Below are 20,673 nucleotides of genomic sequence, written 5' to 3'. Positions count from 1 at the left end.
CCGATTTACTTTCGCCATCACGTTCCTCAATTTGATCGATTTCGTTTTCACTTCCCTTATTGTCAAAATAATTTTCATCGTCGGTAGGAACCATTTCCCATAATTCCAACAAGCGTTTTTGTTCGGCTTAAAAAGACATCTATAAATAAGAATTGACAAAAAATTACCGATAAAATGCAATAATAAGATGCTAGATATTTGCCTGATCTACAAGTTATGCCACAAGTAATAGCTACACCGTTAGTCGCTACGGATTCTCGTACCGAAAATAACTATAAAACTCGCACAACTGTACCCAGGCAGGTAAGAATGGACACTAACACATGTTTGGTTAATAGGGAGAGGTATAAAAATTAACAACCATACCTTTGAGCAAGTCAAAGAATTTACATATCTTGGATCGCTAGTAAACGCAACAAACACGACAAGCGACGAAATAAAAAGACGCATAGCAATAGCAAACAGAACTGTTCACGGCCTCCGGAGACATTTAAAAAATAAAAATATAAAACGTGCACTAAAGCTTAATATATACAGGACCTTAATAAGACCAGTTTTGATATATGGGGCTGAAACGTGGATCTTATCTCAAAATGATAAAAGACTTCTTGGTATTTTTGAGAGAAAAATTCTTAGAAAGATTTTTGGGGCCGTAAATGAAAATGGGCTATGGCGTCGAAGATACAACTTTGAACTGTATCAGTTATACACCGATCCAGATATTGTGAAGTTTGTTAAAGTGCAGAGACTTAGATGGGCTGGACACATTGCTAGGATGTCAGATCACGAATACACGAAGAGATTAACATTTTCACAACCAGAGGGCACAAGAAGCAGAGGACGACCACGAATGAGATGGATTGATGATGTGGAAGAAGACCTACAGATTCTAGGGGTTAGAAGATGGAGGGAAGTTGCCAGGAATCGACAGGAGTGGCGACTTCTTTGTGAGCAGGCCAAGATCCACAACGGATTGTCGAGCCACTTATGATGATGATAAAAAGTGGCGATAGAAAAATAACAGTTATTTGTAAATCCCGAATGAATAATTCTGTCGTCGGTGTGTGACACCGATAGCGACTAACGGAGGGTTAAAAATAATAATAAATTTTACAGAATCAACGATAGTGATCTGGCCGTTATTAAGAAGCAAGGATTGAAGAGCTCCTTTATAGGATAACGCTACTGTCTTATCCACGTTAATAGAGGATAAATTAAAGTCGGACCAGGTTTTTATTTTAAGTAGATCAGAAGTTATAGTTGCATGAAGAGTTGCAATATTAGGTTTCCTCGAGGTGATTCTGGTATCATCAGCAAAAGATGATAGTAAAGATAAGAGAAAGTAGAGGACCCAATACTGAACCTTGTGGTACTCCACATACAATGCTTTTGTGACTACAGTCAATATCATTTGCTCTACCTAGTTGTTTACTATTCCTCAAGTAAGATTGGAACCAAAATAGTCACAAAAAACAATAACAGTGTAAAGATCATTGTTTAGTACTTGATAGACCTCATGTAGTACAGAAAACATAGCATCACTGGTACAATTATTAGATAAAAAGCCGAACTGACTTTGTGATAAAATGTTGTTTTCAACGAGAAAGTACATAAGTCGGGCTTTTATAAGTCTCTCAATAATTTTGGATAGGACCGGTAGTAAGGCAATAGGTCTATAGTTGTAGACATTCAATTTTTCACCACCCTTATGAAGAGGAATTATTAATGGCTGTCTTTAGACACTCTGGAAATATATCTTTTTAATAGGAATCTTTAATTAGAGAGATCGGGACTTCCAACACATTTTTTGGGAGATTTAAGAAAATTTTTATGGATAGTCCATCAGTACTACAGGAAGATTTGCTTTTGATACTACTGATTGTTTGGATCAGTTCAGATTTATCAACTGGTCTTATAAAGAATGAACTCGAGACCTTTTTTGAATTGGGGAGATAGGAAATAAGATCTTGTTGTGACGAAATAGTTGAGGTTACATTTTTACTCACATTAACGAAGTATTCATTTAGATTTTTAAGGTTTGGAAGAGAAAATGTTTGAGCTGTGTTATTTTTATTTCGAAGATCGTTTATTATGGACCAAGTTTCTTTTGCAACATCTTTAGTCATTTTTAAAGACAATGAAGCCAGTAATGAAGCCATAACGTTCATGGTTGATGCGGAAGATAAAAAATAAAAACACTTATTAAATTAGTTTATTTTGAAAACCAATCTGGAAGTCGAAACGTCAAATAAAAAAATTATTTTATAACTGTTGGTAAAAAAGTTTTTTCAAAATATACTTTTAAAAATCTAGCTATACCTCAAATAAAGAAAGTTTTAGACTAATATTAATTTAGTCGTTCACATATTATATTGTATGTTTTTCATGAGGTTAAAACATCAAAGCGATATTGATTTTAAGTAATTTATCGAAATCAATAAATGCAAATGAAATAAAATCATGATATACATAATTATTCTCATGTAAAAATCGTAGTATTATCTAATGTCTGTCAAAACATCAGTTTTATATTTACTGCACTCTTTCAATATTAAAGATCCTTCAAGATTAGACATTGACCTTCGCTGTATTTCCAGTGACACTAATTATTGTTTTGGTTTAGATATTGGACAACTGTATTTAAAAAGGTTACTGTATTAGATCATGCTATGGCTGCGTACTAAAATATTACTGTTGGTTACTCACGGATTATTCATGTTATGAAATATTTTTACAAAAAAAAATTGAGTATACTCTATAATCGTATACTCTAAAATATTTTTTTGTGTTGAATCATAATGTGCATCAGCATTAAAATATTATTATGTGGGAAGAATCATACAAATATTTTTTATTAGTTATCACTTCTCAGGGTAACTTGATACAGATATCGGGATATCTGCTGTAAGAAAATGAATTAGAATAGTCGATATTTTAATTCTTATCTCTTGTTAGTCAGTTTTATATATGTTAAGATTGTAGCAGACATTTGATTGCAACAATGTAGTAGTAGTCCAGAGAAATAAGATATTCCCGTGACTTTGACACTTTGACTTGGTCAAATATCTGACAATTTTTTTGAGTTTTATGGACCTAGATAACGCAAACTTTTATGTTTTCTGCAGTGGGTTTTGTGGACTTTTTAAATTATTAACAATTAAAGCCAAAAATGCACCATTTGAACCCTAGATTACCGGACATTCGTAAATTTTACGACCTGCATACCGCAAGGTTACTGTGAGTCGCGCTAAATATTATTTCGGGCCCGTGCAAAAACATCGTACCGAGCGATATGAGTTATTCACTTATTCAAAAAAAGTTGTCCTACAACAATTATAGACTTAGTCACTTTTTTAAATGCATAGCTTGTGTGTTTATAACAATCAAAAACCTAACTAGCGGCATTGGAATGGTCAAGGATTTTAATGTACAAAGTTTGAAAAATATTGCCTTTGAACATAGTTGTCTACAAAGCTTCAAAATATGAAGCTCCAATTCGTTCAGCTTGTGAAGAGGGTATTGACATGACAAAGTTCCTTAATAACATCGATGAAGACATGAGAAATATGGGAATAAGTGCTTGGCGGAGGAAGGCGATGAATAGGAACGACTGGAGAGAAATTCGCATCACTATGTCAAGTCGCATCACTATGTCAAGATAGAACAAAACGATGGAGACCGAAGATAAAATAGTAGCAACATACCGATGACAACGATAAGAAAGGTGGAGAAAACGAACATAGTAAAAAAAGTAAAAGCTGAAAATTCCCGAAATCATAAAAGAAAACGAAAAGAAAAGTGTTTTAAAATGAAAATAGTCGCAGCTTTCATGGGAGCGTTCATCTTGTACCATGTAGAGTATTATTTGATAACATGAATTACATTCAAAATCAATATCTCACTTATAACTTGTATGTTCGTTTTGTTATCGCGTACAATAAACCTTGCCTTGTAAAAAGATGCACTTGTTGTTTTAACATCTATATACAACGCACAATTTAAAAAAAATTGAATATTAGAAATATTGATAGCAGTATGCTTTTTATTTGTTTTTTTTTTCTTAGTACAAACAATAAACATAGTAAACGTTTTTTATTTAATATAATTTTGAATTTTTTTAAGGTGCACTGATGGTTTACGATATAACTAGGAGATCCACTTACAATCATCTAAGTAGTTGGCTGACTGACACAAGAAATTTAACCAATCCTAGTACAGTTATATTTCTAATAGGAAATAAGTGCGATTTAGAAGGGCAAAGAGACGTAACTTACGAAGAAGCTAGTAAATTTGCGGAAGAGAATGGCCTAATGTTCGTAGAAGCTAGTGCAAAAACGTAAGTATTTTTTATTTTTCGTAAGTATTACGAAGTGGAAATTAAAACGTCAATAAACGTAATTTAACCTTTAATTGTGGCTTATTCCCATATATTACGATATTGCAAAAAATGAATTTATCATTATGACTTTGTTTATCTAAGAGACAATGTAAATAATATAAACTTTATTTGGTGTTCCTAATACTTCCGTGGTCATCTGATTATCAGGTTTGCTTATTACTTGTGCAATAATGCTCACCCTTATTTTTAATGTAAAAATTAAATATTCTTGCTTGACTTGAATGTGCACGACCACATTGTGTTCATCTTACGAGCGGTTAATGATATTTGAGTTTTGGTTGCGAAAGGAGTAGTTTTAGGAGTAGCAATCAAGTACAAATTGCTGGAACGTTGAATTTAAAAAGATGGAGACGAGACAGAATCATTCAATATTGTACTCAACATTCAACAAGTAGTAATCAATTTTTACTTTAAATCGGGATCCTAGAAACAAAGCAGCATCTTTTGGGAAGATCCAAACCTCTCACCAAGTCATTTATCTTTTCTTAGGGGAACAATTTTTTCCTAGTGTCATCTTCAAAGTCAGAGCTGGAGTCTTGATCGTCCTTCATCTGAGTCTGGTATGTCTCCTAACGTAACAGGGGACTTTGGCACATGTGTTTCTGCGTCATGAGGAAGAGGACGAATATCTGAGGGGAGATTTGGGTATGAAATGAAATGGAGTTTAACCATTCATTGAATATCACGAATAGAAGTAGCAGTCGTTAATATGGTTTCTTTTCTCCAGCCATACCAGAGGTACCCCAAAGTAAAATCTTTCGTTTTTACACTTAAACCGGTTTCGGACTCCTAAAATTTTTTTGTACATTTTATGAGAAGCCCTAGCCTTGTCTTGATCACCAAGTTTTAGTCCACCAAGTATGTTGTGTGTATTCTGTCCATAAATCGGTGGTAAAAGACACTCGAAAGTTTCTAAGAACTGACTGCAACTTACATTTTATTCTGTATTATTCTCCTGGTAAAACCATCCTTGCTAAAGTTTTAACCATTTACCTCGGTTCTTTGACCTCTTATAAAGCGCCATATTTCCTTTTGTCGACCATAAAAATCATATTCAATTTCTTTCGAAAAACGTTCCCAGTCATCGTTTTGGTTTACATCTAAACGTTTCCAAAACTAAAATTCTAGTACTTTCGAGACAACAATAAACGTACATATGTATGCCAAGGGACAAATAATAGGAGAGGTAACTTCCATAAAATATTTGGGAGCAAATATCAATAGCTACTGTAACCCAAAAAAAGAAATCCTGTTTAGAATCGAACAATGTAGGAAAACATTCTTAAACATGAAAACATTTTTTACAAGATGATACCTTACTCTGAAGCTCAGAATCAGAATGATCAGATGTTACGTTTTTTCTGTCTTGTTATATGACTAAAAAAGTTGGACAATGGACTCTGAAACAGAAAAAAGAATAGAAAAAGTTACCTACGATGAGGTACTTCGTCGCATGTGTAAACAAAAAGAATTACTAAGAATAATCAAAGAGAGGAAAATACAATACTTGGGTCATGTGCTATGTTGCTTAACAAACCTCAATCGCCAATCGTCGTCCGGTCACGTTAACGCATGAGAAGGTTTGTCACACTCACCACAGGTCACATATTTCGCTTTTAGCTATCCTTGTCTTTGTCTTGGTACTACTGGCGTTGGAGCTTCAACGTCATTGAGGCTAGCTTTTGTAAATGGGGATACGTAGAAAACATCAAGAGAAGTAGGGGTGTTCACTCCACAAAGCTCATAACTCACAGGCGATACCACTCTCTTTATCCTATAGGATCCATCTCTCTTCGGGTAGAATGTAGCTGTCTTACCTTTCGACCTGTTGCTAGAAGTGGTTGTTTTGGCCCATACTAAATCTCCTTCTTTTAATGGAGTGGGTTCCTTCAAACGTCGATCAGCATATTTCTTTTGCTTATCTTAGGCGTTGTCATGCTTTATCTTCGTTTCATGCCATTCTCAGCCATGTGTTTTAGGTAAGGAGATATCTGAGGTATAAAATTTTCAATTTCTACAACTTGGTGGATATCTCGATTAACTTGATCTAGAATTCGCAGCTCACGTCCAAAAGTTAAGTATGCAGCGGTTTGCCGTGTAAACTCGCGTGTGAACCATACTGAGTTCATGTTGCATTACATCAGACACGAATTGCACACCATTATATTTTTTCGGTACTACTACAACCGGCGCGGCCCACGCACTTTCGCATTCTTCGATAATGCCTTCCTCCAAGAGTTTATCTAACTCGGCTTTCAGTACCTCTCTCTTCGCAGGTGACAATCGGTATGGTGGCAGTGCAATGGGTCGCTATTCCCAGTATTAATGCGATGCTTTGCATAAGCTGTAGGCTCTCCCCCATTCTGAAGGTATACCTCCTACTTTCCAAAAATTCATCGAGTCGAGCTCGTTCATAATCCACTTATTCCACATTCCTTATTGTGTAAATCTAGAGCTATTTGTGCATTTATCAAAAAATCAATACCTAGAAGAGTTTTATTAGGTGCACCTGGAAAAACTATAAACTTTGTCATACTATAAACATCATTTTGTCTCTTATAGGTACATCAACTAAAGTTATCAACACTCGTTCGTTTCTACCAACACCGTCAGCGAATTTTACAGAACTTTGTTAGGACTTAAAACTTTGTCCTTTGTTTTCTAAAAGGTTGTACAACGTTGTACTAGCTACATTTTGTTTGACACCTGTATCTATTAACCCTTAACCTTTGTGCCCAAATATATTAATACGTAAAACAGGTCTAGGTTGAGGTGAAGAAGTGTATCTATTGAGGATGTTTCCGTGTGGCTACACACTGGACAGTTTGCTCGAATGAAACCCAGTTTACCACAACCGTAACAAGTTAACGGGTTGTTTAGACTATTGCGCGGCGAATTTGAACCAGTTGCTCCGACGATAGCACTAACCGTACGAAGAACTTGCAATTACTTTCTGAGTCGTTGGTCGATCTTTGGATTGTTGATTACGTAATTTTCGACAATCATCCTTAGAATAACCGGGAACACGACAATAATTACAACGCGGTCGTTTTTCATACGATTGTCTATTGTGAGAGGCTTTTATCCTCCTTCGAACTAGGTTTAACGAACACATCTTCAATTTTTCTTGCTTCTGTAAGTAGCTATGTAAAATTGGAAACTGCTTCTCGAGAAATATTTTCTCTAATCGCTTTATGTAGTAAACCATACATCATATCTAGCTGGATTGTTTTTGTAAGGCTGCCTGGTTCTATATGGAAGACGTCCATTGTTGTTTTTCCGTCTTGCTCCTCTGCAAATAATTCGCGATAGACACGTTATGCCAGTTTTTTCGGACCAAACGTAATTCTTAATAGGGGAACAAGTTCCTCCCATGTCGAAATGGTATCTTTAACGCCTTGATACCATTTTGCCGCGAAATCGTCGAAAAGCATCGTGATTCCCCGAAATGCATTTTCATCAGACACTAATGCACAGTCTTTATGGCGCTAATCAAAGCATTTACGTCAGTGTTCTTGTGTCCATCAAACCGCGAATGGCATTTTGACAGGTTGCCACTTTGGAACGACGCCGATGGCGAAACGGGAGCACTTTGTACCGTCAATCTCGACAAAAGCTCTTGGAATTGTTCATAGGTCAACACGACGTTTTGACTCATGTCTCCAATGTTAATATCCACGGATCTATTGAAAAAATCAGAGTCCGACTCAGATTGATTCGTAGCAATCAAATGTTCAAGGTTTCTGTTCTGCATCGACCATAAATTGTACAAATGATTTTGCTTGCAAAAATTGGAAAATACTTGCCAGTAAATAGCGATGTCCAATCTTGGATAAAATACCTCCAGCACCTTTCGGCACAACACACTGTATGGCCCTTGGAACAAGTTAGCACTAAATCACTTTAGTTTGACAAAACAGAAGGTTTTAACACTTATGGTCTAGTAAGTAATACTGAAGCAGTCAATTGTCTAATAAGTTAACTAGAAAAAGTGTCCGAGTATCTAACGAAGCACTTTGTTATGTCTTAACAAACAATAGGTCCACTAATTGTACCGACGTGAATGTCTAATATGAACTGTAATTAGCTAATCACTTACGTGAAAATGGACCGAATTACTACTACCTAAACTCACTTTTCACGTTAATACCGGGCGAAAGCACTCTTTTCTACGGCGATTTTTCGTTAGAACTACCAAAACACAGCAAAACTTTTCACCGATAATTATTTTCAAATAAATGCCACAAGCTGGGCATCATTTATTATGACATATTAATACGTGGAGTAGCCGAACATATAATACGATGTTATACTAATAATAATAAATCTCGGGGTTTTTAGGGTTTATTGTATAATGAAAATTACTCATGAAAATTACAGTTAACTGACTAAATATAATGCGAATACTTTCTTTTTGTGTTCTATTTACATCTGTAAAACCAAAATATATACAAAACGGGCAGACCACACACACACTCAGGTCACTGGTCCATCTAACAGGACTCTCGAGATGCCATATGTTGTGGTTTGAAAATCAAATTACGACTCGCCCTCTAGAGGCGCAGCGTCAGGGGTTGGTTTGTTACAATGTACTTTTTAAAAGCTTTCTGTCTTTATATTTCAAGCATGCAACATATACATTATAAAAACATGCCAACTCTGCCAAACCGAAATATTTTGTTTTATGGTTAACATTTGCGGCTATAATCAGCTTGTACTTTCGTTAATGTTAACCAATTTATTTAACAAACTCTATTACATATGGTTCAAAAATAAATGATTTTAAAATAGGCGTAATTTATAAACTTTTTTCTTTCTTTTTCCTCACGTATAGTATATTATATTTGTGATCATCGTTGTATTTCAATTTCAGAGGTGATAATGTTGAAGAAGCTTTCCTCGAAACAGCAAAGAAGATATACCAGAGCATCCAAGATGGGCGGTTGGATCTGAACGCAGCCGAATCGGGTGTTCAACACAAACCTTCACAACCTGGTCGCAATAATTTGTCCAGCGACCCACAGGCGAATAAAGACAACTGCGCCTGCTAGTTTTATTTGAAACTTTTAAAATATACATAGAATCTCTTCGATTCTGACTTTTTAATTTACTAATGCAAATTTCGCAAAGTTCTACGTTTCATAATATCATTAATATCATCATATTTTTAAATCAATACTGAAATATATACGTAAATAACATATACAGATCTAAAAAGACAAATGTACCTACATTTTTTATATGTTACTAAGTTTGAACGAGATTCACAAAAACAAACAGTGAAAATAAAACAAATCCCGTTGTATATCATATTTTCCTTGAATTTACAGTGTCAGAAGGCGGGATAAACGAAGTATTTTTAGCAAAGCATTTACATTTCAGTGACTTTATTGGGTAACAGGTCTAGAAGTGTCATCTGTCATCATTTATCATTCAATTGGTCTGGAAGTCGTTTACTTTTGAGTTTAAATCTTAAAAATCATAACCTCAAATAGGCTTATAATATTTCTATCGCTAAGTATGTGACAAATGGTAATAAATATATTTGTGAACTACTAGCATGAAGATGGATTAAATGGATGGATGAACAATTTAAATATAAACGAGCTTTTAAAGTGTTTTCCAAGTTTTCTTCCTTGTTAGAGCGCGAATCCTACTGAACTCAGTTGCAACTGAAAAAATATGGTGTTTCGATGCATTTGAAAAAACACTGACCGTGATTTCTTAAACTTATGCATATTCTGTCTTTTCTAACCTTTCTGTCCAGCTTTACTATGTTTGATTAAGTTTCAGTAATATTTTGCTGGACTGATTGATCACTCTGTAGACTCTTATTGTTTCTATAAATGATATCAATAAAATAATGCAGTTTCTAACATAACAATATCTAAAATCTGTGTTTCAGTCGTTCCTAGATAAAACCAGTTAAACTGCATATTTTGTAAATGACCTTGCCAATTGTTTTTAAAATTATTTATTTTAATAGAGAATTACAAAAAATACTTCCGTTTTTATTATTTTTTAATTATCAAACGTAAATTTTTAACGACTTGTTTGGATAATTTTTACTGCGTACTGAGTGTTTCAAAATTGCCTCGTTTTTTTTATAACATATTTTTATGTACTTAAAATAAAGTTAATCCAACGGATTGAGATTTGGCGATCGATGTGATTCATGCAGAAAATTTCTCAGTTTTTACATGTCGCAGCTTTAGCTCTATTGTCATACTTTTGCTCATATCACCCAGTATATTTAAAAGTGACGCACACCTGATACTTTCAATTGCAGTCACAAATCAAAGAATACAATATGTTTCCTTTAAATACACAAAACATAAAGAAATAATACACTGTCAGTATTGCACAACGATTAGTAAATTTGGAATGTCGGTGTAGCAGCCGACGATAAAAATTATTCCTTACATTATAAATAACTCAATAAGAGGAATATTACCTTGATCAACCCACAAATGTAAGGGCGTCAATTTTGAGCCAATCTTTCCGAAAGTATCAAAATAAATATTGTTCTGAAGCTATTTTCATTATTATTAATGGCTTATTCCCATTTAAATAGTAATTATCAAAATAAAATTGTCTCTGGTTAAGTTGAGTACATCTATACTATCTTCATTAACAAAATATGCTCGAGATCTCAGTGATCGGTGGGTGTGTCGTATCGTCGCAGCTTGTCATTGGTTAGAAATTAATTTCTCATGAAAAGCTGCGACGATACGACACACCCACCGATCAGTATGACTGTGAGCTTATCTTGGGAATGAACGTAGTATAATGGTCAATTTTTAATATTATCTCATTTAGTATTTTTTACAATATTGCTTTCTTTATTCCTTCGACCTTTGTATACTTCTTCTTGCATTTATCTTGTCTTGTGGAGGTTGCTTATCAACATGGCTATTTGCACTTCTTCACTTCATAAAAACTTCTGTACGAAATAATTCGACCGATGTTATTCCGAACTATTCACGAAATATATTTCTTTGCATTATAAGCTGTAGAAACTTATGTCTTCCGACTCTAGAATTTGTTGTTACCTTTTTTTGAAACGACTATCATTTTGGTTTTTCTGATTTTGATATGTAAACCATACGTCTTACTAACCATAGATACTTTATCAGAGTATCTGGAAGGCTCCCAAATTGTCGGCTATTATAGCTGTATTCCAGCTGACTCATCTACAAATGTTTCACGGAAAATATATTCAGAGTATAAATTGAATATCATTGGCGAGAGAATACATCCCTGTCGTACGCTTTTCTTAATACCTATTTTCTCTGACAGGGAGCCCTTGAGTTTTTATTCTTGCCGTTTGACCCAACCCAGTATACTCTTGATATTATTTGAACATCATGATAATCAATGTTTAGTTTTTGCCATATTTCCAGTAGTTTCTCGTGCTTAACATTGTCAAAGGCCTTAGTATTGTAGCGAGATTAAATAAAACGAGCGGTTCGAATTTATATAAATATATTTATTTATAAGTTTACAGTTCGGTAATATCTTATCAACTAAACTTTAACTCCTAGAAGGTATGCTTATATACAAAAGTTATTATGTACTAGAATGTTCTGGAATATCCCACCTCTAATTCGCCTATTTGACGGGTCGATCCCTCCCGCGCTCCATACATCGCTGGAAACTTCTAGTCGCTTTCGAGATGCAATCGTTACACGGGCCAAGCCGAATGCATGTTCGTAACAGTATCTTTCTGTCATAGTAGTCAATGAAGCAGACTTACATATCTTGTTCGACATCTGCGCATCTCTGTGTCAGTACATTATAGGCAAACAGGGTTGTGTATGTGATGTTTCACTTTCACATTTTTTGTAAATGCTGGTATGTATAATTCGATCGAAAACCTTTAATTCATAACTAATTAGGCTTATAAGCTGGCAATCTCAACACAGTTGGTAGGATGGGACATCTTTGGAATGGTGACAGAGGTGGAGATAAGTCATTCTTTTGAAATTGTTCGAGTTCTATATATACAATTGAATAGGTCTACCAAAATAGTATTCTTAAGAGTTTACAATACATCTTATCTGGTCGTACTGCTGTACCACTTTTTGCTATTTTTATGGCTTGTTTTACCTCATCAGATGTTATTTCTTATCTAGATTTAACAACTATTATTTATTTTCTTTCATGTATTAGATGATTACAGCTGAATGTTTGAGTTCCATCATTTCTCCTTCTTATTTTGCCATCTTTCTGATGACTTTTATTGTTGAAGTAAATATATTCTTAATTAGAAATTCAGAAAAGTCGTCTTAATGAACGGACTCGTTTAGACGTGAATAGTTCATTAAACACTACCCGAACTAAATATTTTCAAAATACAGTGATATAGTCAAAAAGGGATCTACGTCTTGAAATTAGAAATTTACTAGTTAATCGAATCGGTCAATGGATAAGTACTACGGCGAGAGATAGGTTATCAGTGGAATAAAATCATCACTGTCTATATCAATGTCCTAAGTAGATCTATTGAGGAATTCCTGCAGATCTGTACATTTTTTGGCCCTCCCAGCACCCATTTTTGTTGACTCCTCGAGAAGTTAATTTACTCATGAATAAAGACTCAAATTTGTTTTGTCTAGAAGGCTGTTTGTCTTCTCTATCTTGAAACGTAAGGAATTAAGAGTAAGATTAAACTAATTTCGACCACAAGAGTTTTAGAAGTTGGTCTGGCCCGTTAACGAAAATTATTAAAATAAGATTCCCTTCTTAATTTATATCTTAATGATGTGTCTGTTTCTTTTTGTTGCTGGCCCGCTACTTTCTTGTGATTAGTATCGATTATTTAGCTGGTGTGTAAGGGTATTTGAATGATTTTAGTATCTTTGCTCCCCTTTAGGGCTTGTTTGACTTCATTGTCACTCAGAGTGCCTATTATAATAGCACATTTTTGCTGATATATTACTGGTTATTTTCTCCATTGAATTTTGTATAATTCCTTTCCATTTTTCCCATTGTGTTATTTTTAAGTCTAGTGTAACATCTTCCACCAAATTCATTTTAATTTTCCTTTTGGTCTGTCTTCAGCTATGTATTTCCCAAAAATTATTTTGGCTCCAGATCATGCTCCATTCGTTGTACCTGTGCCGCCAAAATTATTCTTTTACTTTTAAAATTGCTTTGATTTTATGATTTTGGTCTTTTTCTTCGTTTTTTAGTTTTTGGCCAATTATATATTACTTTGTCCGCATTGTCAGCGCTATGTATAACTTGAAGCGGGCTAGGTGCAACGCGAGAACTAACGCGACCGACGGGGTAGCAACGTTTGATGTCAGGATAAGGCGGACACGCCGACGGCAATTTCGTTCGTATAATTTATTCTATGGTGCGGTGGACAGACGCTAACGCTCTTACGCTAACAGGGTCCTTAACCATTTTATTTTGGTTCCATACATACGTAGTTATTTTCATCTTTAATATACACTCCTACCTTATCCCTATAGCACCCGATGCGAATTTTCCATAGAGCTGAAAATCTTCTTCCGTCAGTTTCTTTAGGATGCGTACCGTTTTCTCTTTCACAGCTTTAACTGACTCAAATTTTATTCATTTAAATGCATTAGGAAACATATAAATCGCTCTTAATCTTAAATACTTAACCCACCATCAGATAGAAGCAGAATACTAATTTTTTACGATATTGCCATCCATTTTCACGTGACAGGCAATCCCGACGTGAATAATTTTCAACGTCATACACGTCAATAAAAAAAATTGTAAGTTTATGTAGCATTTTATCCAAGGTACACGTGAAATTTAACAATAATTCGTTCCTTGAGTGTCATATTTACCATTTTTCGGGCGAAACAGAAAAACAACCCTCATGATAGTGGGCGCTACAGATACACGAACTCATTTGCGGAAGCGAGAGTTTTTGATTCGAAAGAGAAGGCTTGACGTTAAATAGTTATCGGTCACTGGCGTTTGGTGCATACCTACTTTTGTAGCAGCTGTGCTTGTTATTTAATAGTCACACCTCTTAGGCCAAGCAAAATTCCACAAAAATTGTGTATGGGTATTGAACAATGAAGGAATCATTGTTCAATGGACAATCGTAATTGTCGTAATTGAACATTGTTCATCGAAGGAATCGTAATTCATGGACTCATATAAATATCTTATTTTTGCTAATCAAACCGATGCGATGGTTTGTTTGTGGAATATTACGATATCGTAAATCATTTAAATATTTTATTTTTGGATAATTAATTTACACAAATTTTTACTGTTATTGTTAGACTCAAGCGTTTTATTTAAATTTACTAGAATGTAACGAAATCATTCGATAGCACGGTATTTTTATCTATTTATGGTAATTTATCGCAATAGCTAATTAAAAATGTTTAATAGCCTGATAAAGGCTATTTATGTTTACGGTATTGTCAATTTTAAATGCGATGCAGAAAAAAGTAGATTCTCCATTCATTTTAATGTGTCATTCGTTCCAGTGTAATTTCTTGAGGCCATCTTGCAATATATGTTTTTGTCTTAATCAATTCGAATATCCAGCAAAATAGAGATGGCGACTTAACACAAAATGTGTTTCGTTTATACAGAAATTATGCCCATTAAGTTGTTAATAATACAACACGTAATTATGGTGAACCTTCACCGCGCATCTTTCTGGCATCATTGGTTAAGTACATATGTACTAGCAACTAACCAATAAATGCCGTTCGTCCGATCGGTTCGCGGATCGGATGAGTCCGATAACTCAAGGCACAATACATAATTTTGCGCATCTAGTTGGCGTCTACTGCACGTGTCACTTAGTCTTAGTTACTTCTTCTTCTTCCTGTGCTCTGCTCGATTATCGCGCGTTGGCTATCAAATTGGCTATACTAATTTTGTTGGCGGCAGCTCGAAAAATGGATGCAGAGGATCTGTTAAACCATTCCCTCTATTTCTAAGCCATGACGTTCTTCATCGACTTAACCCTTTTCTTCCGTCTATCTTGCCTTGTTTTATTAAATGAAGTATACTATATTTCTCTAGGTGACGCATGACATGGCCAAAATATTCCAGTTTGAGATCTTTAACTGTTCTTACCACTTCCGTAACTTTTCCCATCCTCCAGAAAACAACCTCGTTACGAACTCTATCCACCAACTTATTCGCAGAATTCATTCAAATCCAAAAGTGTATCCATTAAAGTAAAACTTTCGACACCATATAAAAGAATAGAGAACACATAACATCTTACTAATCAAATTTTCAATCCCAAAGTAATATTGTTTCCAAATAAGATTTTCTTCATCTTAAAAATGCAGCTCTGGCTTTCTTTATACGTATTCTAATTTCTTTCCTCATTTCTCAATTCTCATTTAGATTACAACCAATCAACCAAGGTAAGTGATACTTTGGGCTCTCTCCAGTTGTTCTCCACTTCTGGTTGTATTGGCGTTTTACCGACAACCATCCACTTTGTCTTTGTGGTGTTAAGCTTCAGTCCCCTATTCAATTTACTCACTAGTTTTCAAAAAACTATATAAAGAAATTAATAACCCTTATGTATTTGGATGGTTACTATGGCAATTTTAGATCTACTACAAATTGTGTAATATTTTCAGTGGATTTGTTGGGCCTGTTCTGTTGTTGTGTAATGAACAATTTATTTGACACTATCAAAAGCCTTGTAAAAATTAACAAAATACATGATAATAGAGATATACTCATCAGTTTTTTCTATCAACATCTGAGTGTCTTCTCCTATAGTACTGTGCACGTATAGTGCGTTGACTAATTATCCTAAGGCCAGATGTCTATCCTTCATGATATCATAGAGCTTGCTGGTGGTATTTATGACTGTCCAATTCTTTATATTTCGTAGCCACGGCATTTGTTTGCGACCTACTCCTTTCTTGCGCTCAATATTTTCTTGAATAATTAGTTGAGAAATTTTATATATTCTGCCATATATGGCCAGGTTTCCAATTTTCCTACCTCGATCAAGTTGAGCAATTCTCTTTCATTATTTGCCCTTCTTAAAACTTCCTCGTTTACACCCTATCCTTCCATTGGAAAATTTTTCGCAGGGTTCGCATTTCGAAAACCTCAACTTATTAATGGAAAATATTTTCAACACCCATGTCTCCATGCCGTATAACAATATGGACCACACATAGCATTTAACCACCTTATAACGCAGATTAAAAGAAAGATTGCGGTTGGCTCTTCCAGCTTTCTGAAAATTCTTATGAGAAGGTAGCAAATTAACCTTACCTAACCTAACTTAATTAAGGTGGTGGCTCTCTTTAAGTTTTGGATCCTTGTCAAGGAACTGAAGAGCTTGTGACTGCAGATTTGTCAATGACTTTGAAGAGGTGACTGTGTCCGAGGTACCAAATATCATAAAATTTACTTAAAGATAAAATTTAAGAAACTATTAACACATTATGAAACGTAGATCTTTCAATTATTTAAGTTAAATTACACTGTGAAGTATAGAACACTTATTTTTTTCAGAGGTGTAGTTAATTACTATTTCTTTGTAAGCAATTATATTACTTTTGTGTAGGGCACTTGATTACAGTTTACTCTATTTTTATCAGAGCAATTCCAATTTTTTAGTTTAATACGTTTATTACATTTTTTTACTATTATAAGATTTATCAAAGAAATCTTAGGCTGTATCATATCTTGACATTGTTTAAATTGTATATTTGTTTTTAAAAATATTCTTAAATTTAATTTTAAATAATAGTAAGAATACTAAATATCATCAATAAATATAGGATTGTTGAAACATTAATGTTAAGCATAACGAAACGCATTTTTAGTTTTACTATATTTATTCCTCAATTGAAATTAACAAAAAATAGATTATCTTCTTTTATAGGTCATCTAAAGTTTAAGTTACCAATAATTGAAAATAGCTATAAAGGGGCGACAAGATTTACTTTTTCACATAAGTGGATAGACCAAAATAAGTTATGTAGGGCCGTAAATAGTTAAAAAATATACAGGGAGAACAATACACATATTTCTAGCTATATATTGCTTCAAATCGCTTATTTCTGTTAGTAAGGAGAATTCAGTTTTTTAGAATGGGAAATAAAAAATTATGCTTTGGTAATTTTCTCCCACATAACTTTAAATGTTGAATCAAAATCTTTTATCAGTTTTTCTTTATATTTTGCAGTTTTTGCTTTAAAGACAGAGAGACGGATGGACGGCACAAAACTAAAGGATTGATTTTTTAATTTCTTATTACGATCGAATATGGAGAGTTACTCTGTTCCCAACTGTTCGCTTCTTAAGTTACTCAAACAATTTCAATTTTCTGGGATTATTTTGTCTTTTATCTTCTGGCCGGTTTTCACGTCTATATCCCCGTAGATACGAGGGCGGTCCAATAAGTACTTTACTTTAGGAAAAGTGTAGATTTATTTCTCAGTATGGTCTCTTTTTAGCTCGATACACTTCACCCAGCAATTCTCTAACTTGTTTAACACGTCTGAAAAATACGACTTCTCGAAAATCTGCAAAATAGACCTCCGTGGCGGCGACGACTTCCTCATTCGACTCAAATTTCTGCCCGCGAGTGACTTTTTCAAGTTTGGAAACAAAAAGAAGTCGCTCGGGACCAAATCTGGAGAACACGGTGGATGGGGCAGCAGTTGTATCACAATTTGGCCGTGGCGACAGCGAAAGTCTGAGTTGGTGCGTTCTCATGGTGAAAGAGCATTTTTTTTTCGCCAAATGGGGCCGTTTTTTCTGCAATTCGACGTCGAATCGGTACAATAATTCGGCATAGTAGAGCCCTGTGACCCTTTAGATAGTTGATGTAGATCAAACCTTGTGTGTCTTAGAAAACGGTAGCCATCAGCTTTCCGGGCGATAGGACAGTCTTTGCCTTGTTTGGAGCACTTTTAGCGGTTAAGTTGACTGTTTCTTGGTCTTTGGTGTGTACCATTGTCATTGTCGGTCACGAAACGATACAGAAACTCCTTCGGATTGCGCTTAAACAGCGTTAAACACTGCTCTAAAGTGGTCTCACTTACACAGCTTTCTCATGCTTAATATTTTATGCAGAATATGACTCACGCCCTCTTTTGAGATGCGTACTGTCTCAGATATCTCTCGTATCTTCGATCAGCGGTCTGCCAATACGAGATCGTGGATGTTTGTCACTTTATCCTCCATGGTAGCCGCTTTCGGAACACTTCGGCGTGGCTCATCAAAAACCGACGTGCGGCCACACTGAAACTCCTTTGACCGTCGTCATCGAAGGAGAAGATTCACCGTACACAGCATCCATGCACTTTTTGATTTCGCTGAGCAATTTCCCTTTCAGTAACAAGAATTTAATCACCGACCTTAATCTTATTCTATTTTTCTAACATCCTTTTCCACACGCGCTCAACAAAACTACGAGTCCGATTTGGCAGAAATTTTTATAGCCGTCTTCGAGAATGTACTACAAGATTGTAAATTTCTCTTACCATAGTGGCGCTTTTGGGCAATAAGGTTAAGTACGTATCGGACTGCCTTATGAGTTTTGATGATCTTAAAATTTTCATGAATTGTCTGTCGATTCGCATCGTTCGTAGATTTTCCGTTAGTCCGATTTACTGTTCATAAGAGCTGTAGCTTTCGTCTAAACCAACTAAAAGACACCACAGCGTTTAACGAATGGTTCAACCTGTTTCCTGATGTTTTAATTCACTGTCGAACATTTGGCAGATTAGAGATAATCAGTCATTTCATAGGAGAATTTTAAAATCAGTAAAATCCCCTGTTAAGCGTTTCCAAGGCGGTCATATCAGTATGTTTCACAATAATGGGTTTTGTGCAATAATTAAATCCGTCTGCCGATCATTTTTAAAATATGTGCAATGCATTCTCTAAATGGAAACAGATATTAATATTTAATGTGCAATCTAATTAATATTGAATTGTGTCTGAGCGACATTGTGAACTACACCATTGACACTTATTCTGCTGTTTATTTTTTACTATAACTATTAATTGAACGGCGATATATTGCCGTTCATTAAATAATGTACTAAACTTATTTCACATTAAAATTGTACGGTATATGGTAACCAAGAAAATTATTGTGCAATAATTGTACGGTATATGGTAATCAAGAAAATTATTGTGCAATATGTTGGTGCTATATATTTGTGCACAATGATAATGTATGGAAACATATGGCACAATAATAATGTATGGTACAGGATGACCAACAACCAATTATTTTTAAACATTTTGTGGAATATATAGACCGTTGTTTAATACGTAAATCAATTTTAAGAGTAAATATTGTAAAACAAAAAAATCTTGTAGTATTAAAAATATGAATTTTTGAGTTTTTCAATGTACAAATTTAAACTTTTTAGCGGCCATATATACAGTTCAAATTTAAATGATGTCAGGTGAGTTTTCGTATTGTTTTTATAGGAGAGTTAACATTAAATTGAGCGTTCATTTAAAGGGCATCTCTCGCCCATAATCTTCTGAATATTATGGAAGGAATAATTTGTAGAAATACATACAACCGATATTAGATGTAAGAAGAAAGCTTGTTGATGCTAAACTCACTCTTTGTTTATGTTCCAGATTTAGGTTAATTATGAAATGAAAACAAATAGATACACAAACTTTGGGAGATATTCATCAATTCATACCTTGTCGAGCAGAATGGAACAAATGTAGCATTCGAATCTCTTTTATGACAAATCGATTTAATACATCTACCATCTTTTTCATTTTAATTATTTTTGCTAGAGCACGTTTTAAAATTCTCGGTGAACCTTCTGTCGACTTTTCAACTTTATAGTTGATTTAGTTCAAACCTCCCAAACTGACCTACCGATGAAATAATTTTATAATAACTGGTACTATTGTTAAAATATGTATTTTTTGAGGAAAATTGTTAATAATAAAGTACAAAAATTTGCACAAATACTTTCAAAAGAATGAAAAAATTGGTATATTTTATAAAAAAAACCCTTAAAAGGGCTACATCAAAAACACGAACGTTTTCGGAACAACAGTTCCATCATCAGGTTAAAATACAGGTTACCATGCCTGAGCCACCAAAATATTAGGGTAAAAACCCTTTAAAATATATAAAGTTACCAAAGATTGTAGTACATAATGTTATTATTATTATTGATGTTTAATATTTTAATTAAATTTTACTTCAGGTAACATACACCCATGCTTTAAGTGAGTTCCAGCGTCCGGAGAGTAAACCTCTTCAAACGGACTTCAGCTGGTAACTCCAGCAG

General features: G+C 34.4%; 1 protein-coding gene across 2 annotated transcripts in view; it reads left to right on the top strand.

Annotated features, from left to right (window-relative positions):
* Rab14 (RAS oncogene family member Rab14) overlaps positions 1 to 20,626 on the top strand; it is a 48,096-nt gene extending 27,470 nt beyond the window's left edge. For both annotated transcript variants that reach the window (XM_072540757.1, XM_072540758.1), the window contains exons 4-5: positions 4,123 to 4,336; positions 9,273 to 20,626. In XM_072540757.1, coding sequence (XP_072396858.1) covers positions 4,123 to 4,336; positions 9,273 to 9,450 — 392 coding nt within the window. In that variant the 3' untranslated portion in view covers positions 9,451 to 20,626. The remainder of the gene's footprint in view (positions 1 to 4,122; positions 4,337 to 9,272) is intronic.
* The last annotated feature ends 47 nt before the right edge of the window (positions 20,627 to 20,673 follow it).

This window comes from Diabrotica undecimpunctata, chromosome 8, assembly GCF_040954645.1.
Source record: "Diabrotica undecimpunctata isolate CICGRU chromosome 8, icDiaUnde3, whole genome shotgun sequence".
NCBI classification, from domain to species: Eukaryota; Metazoa; Arthropoda; class Insecta; order Coleoptera; family Chrysomelidae; genus Diabrotica; species Diabrotica undecimpunctata.
This window is presented reverse-complemented; position numbering and strand designations above follow the sequence as displayed.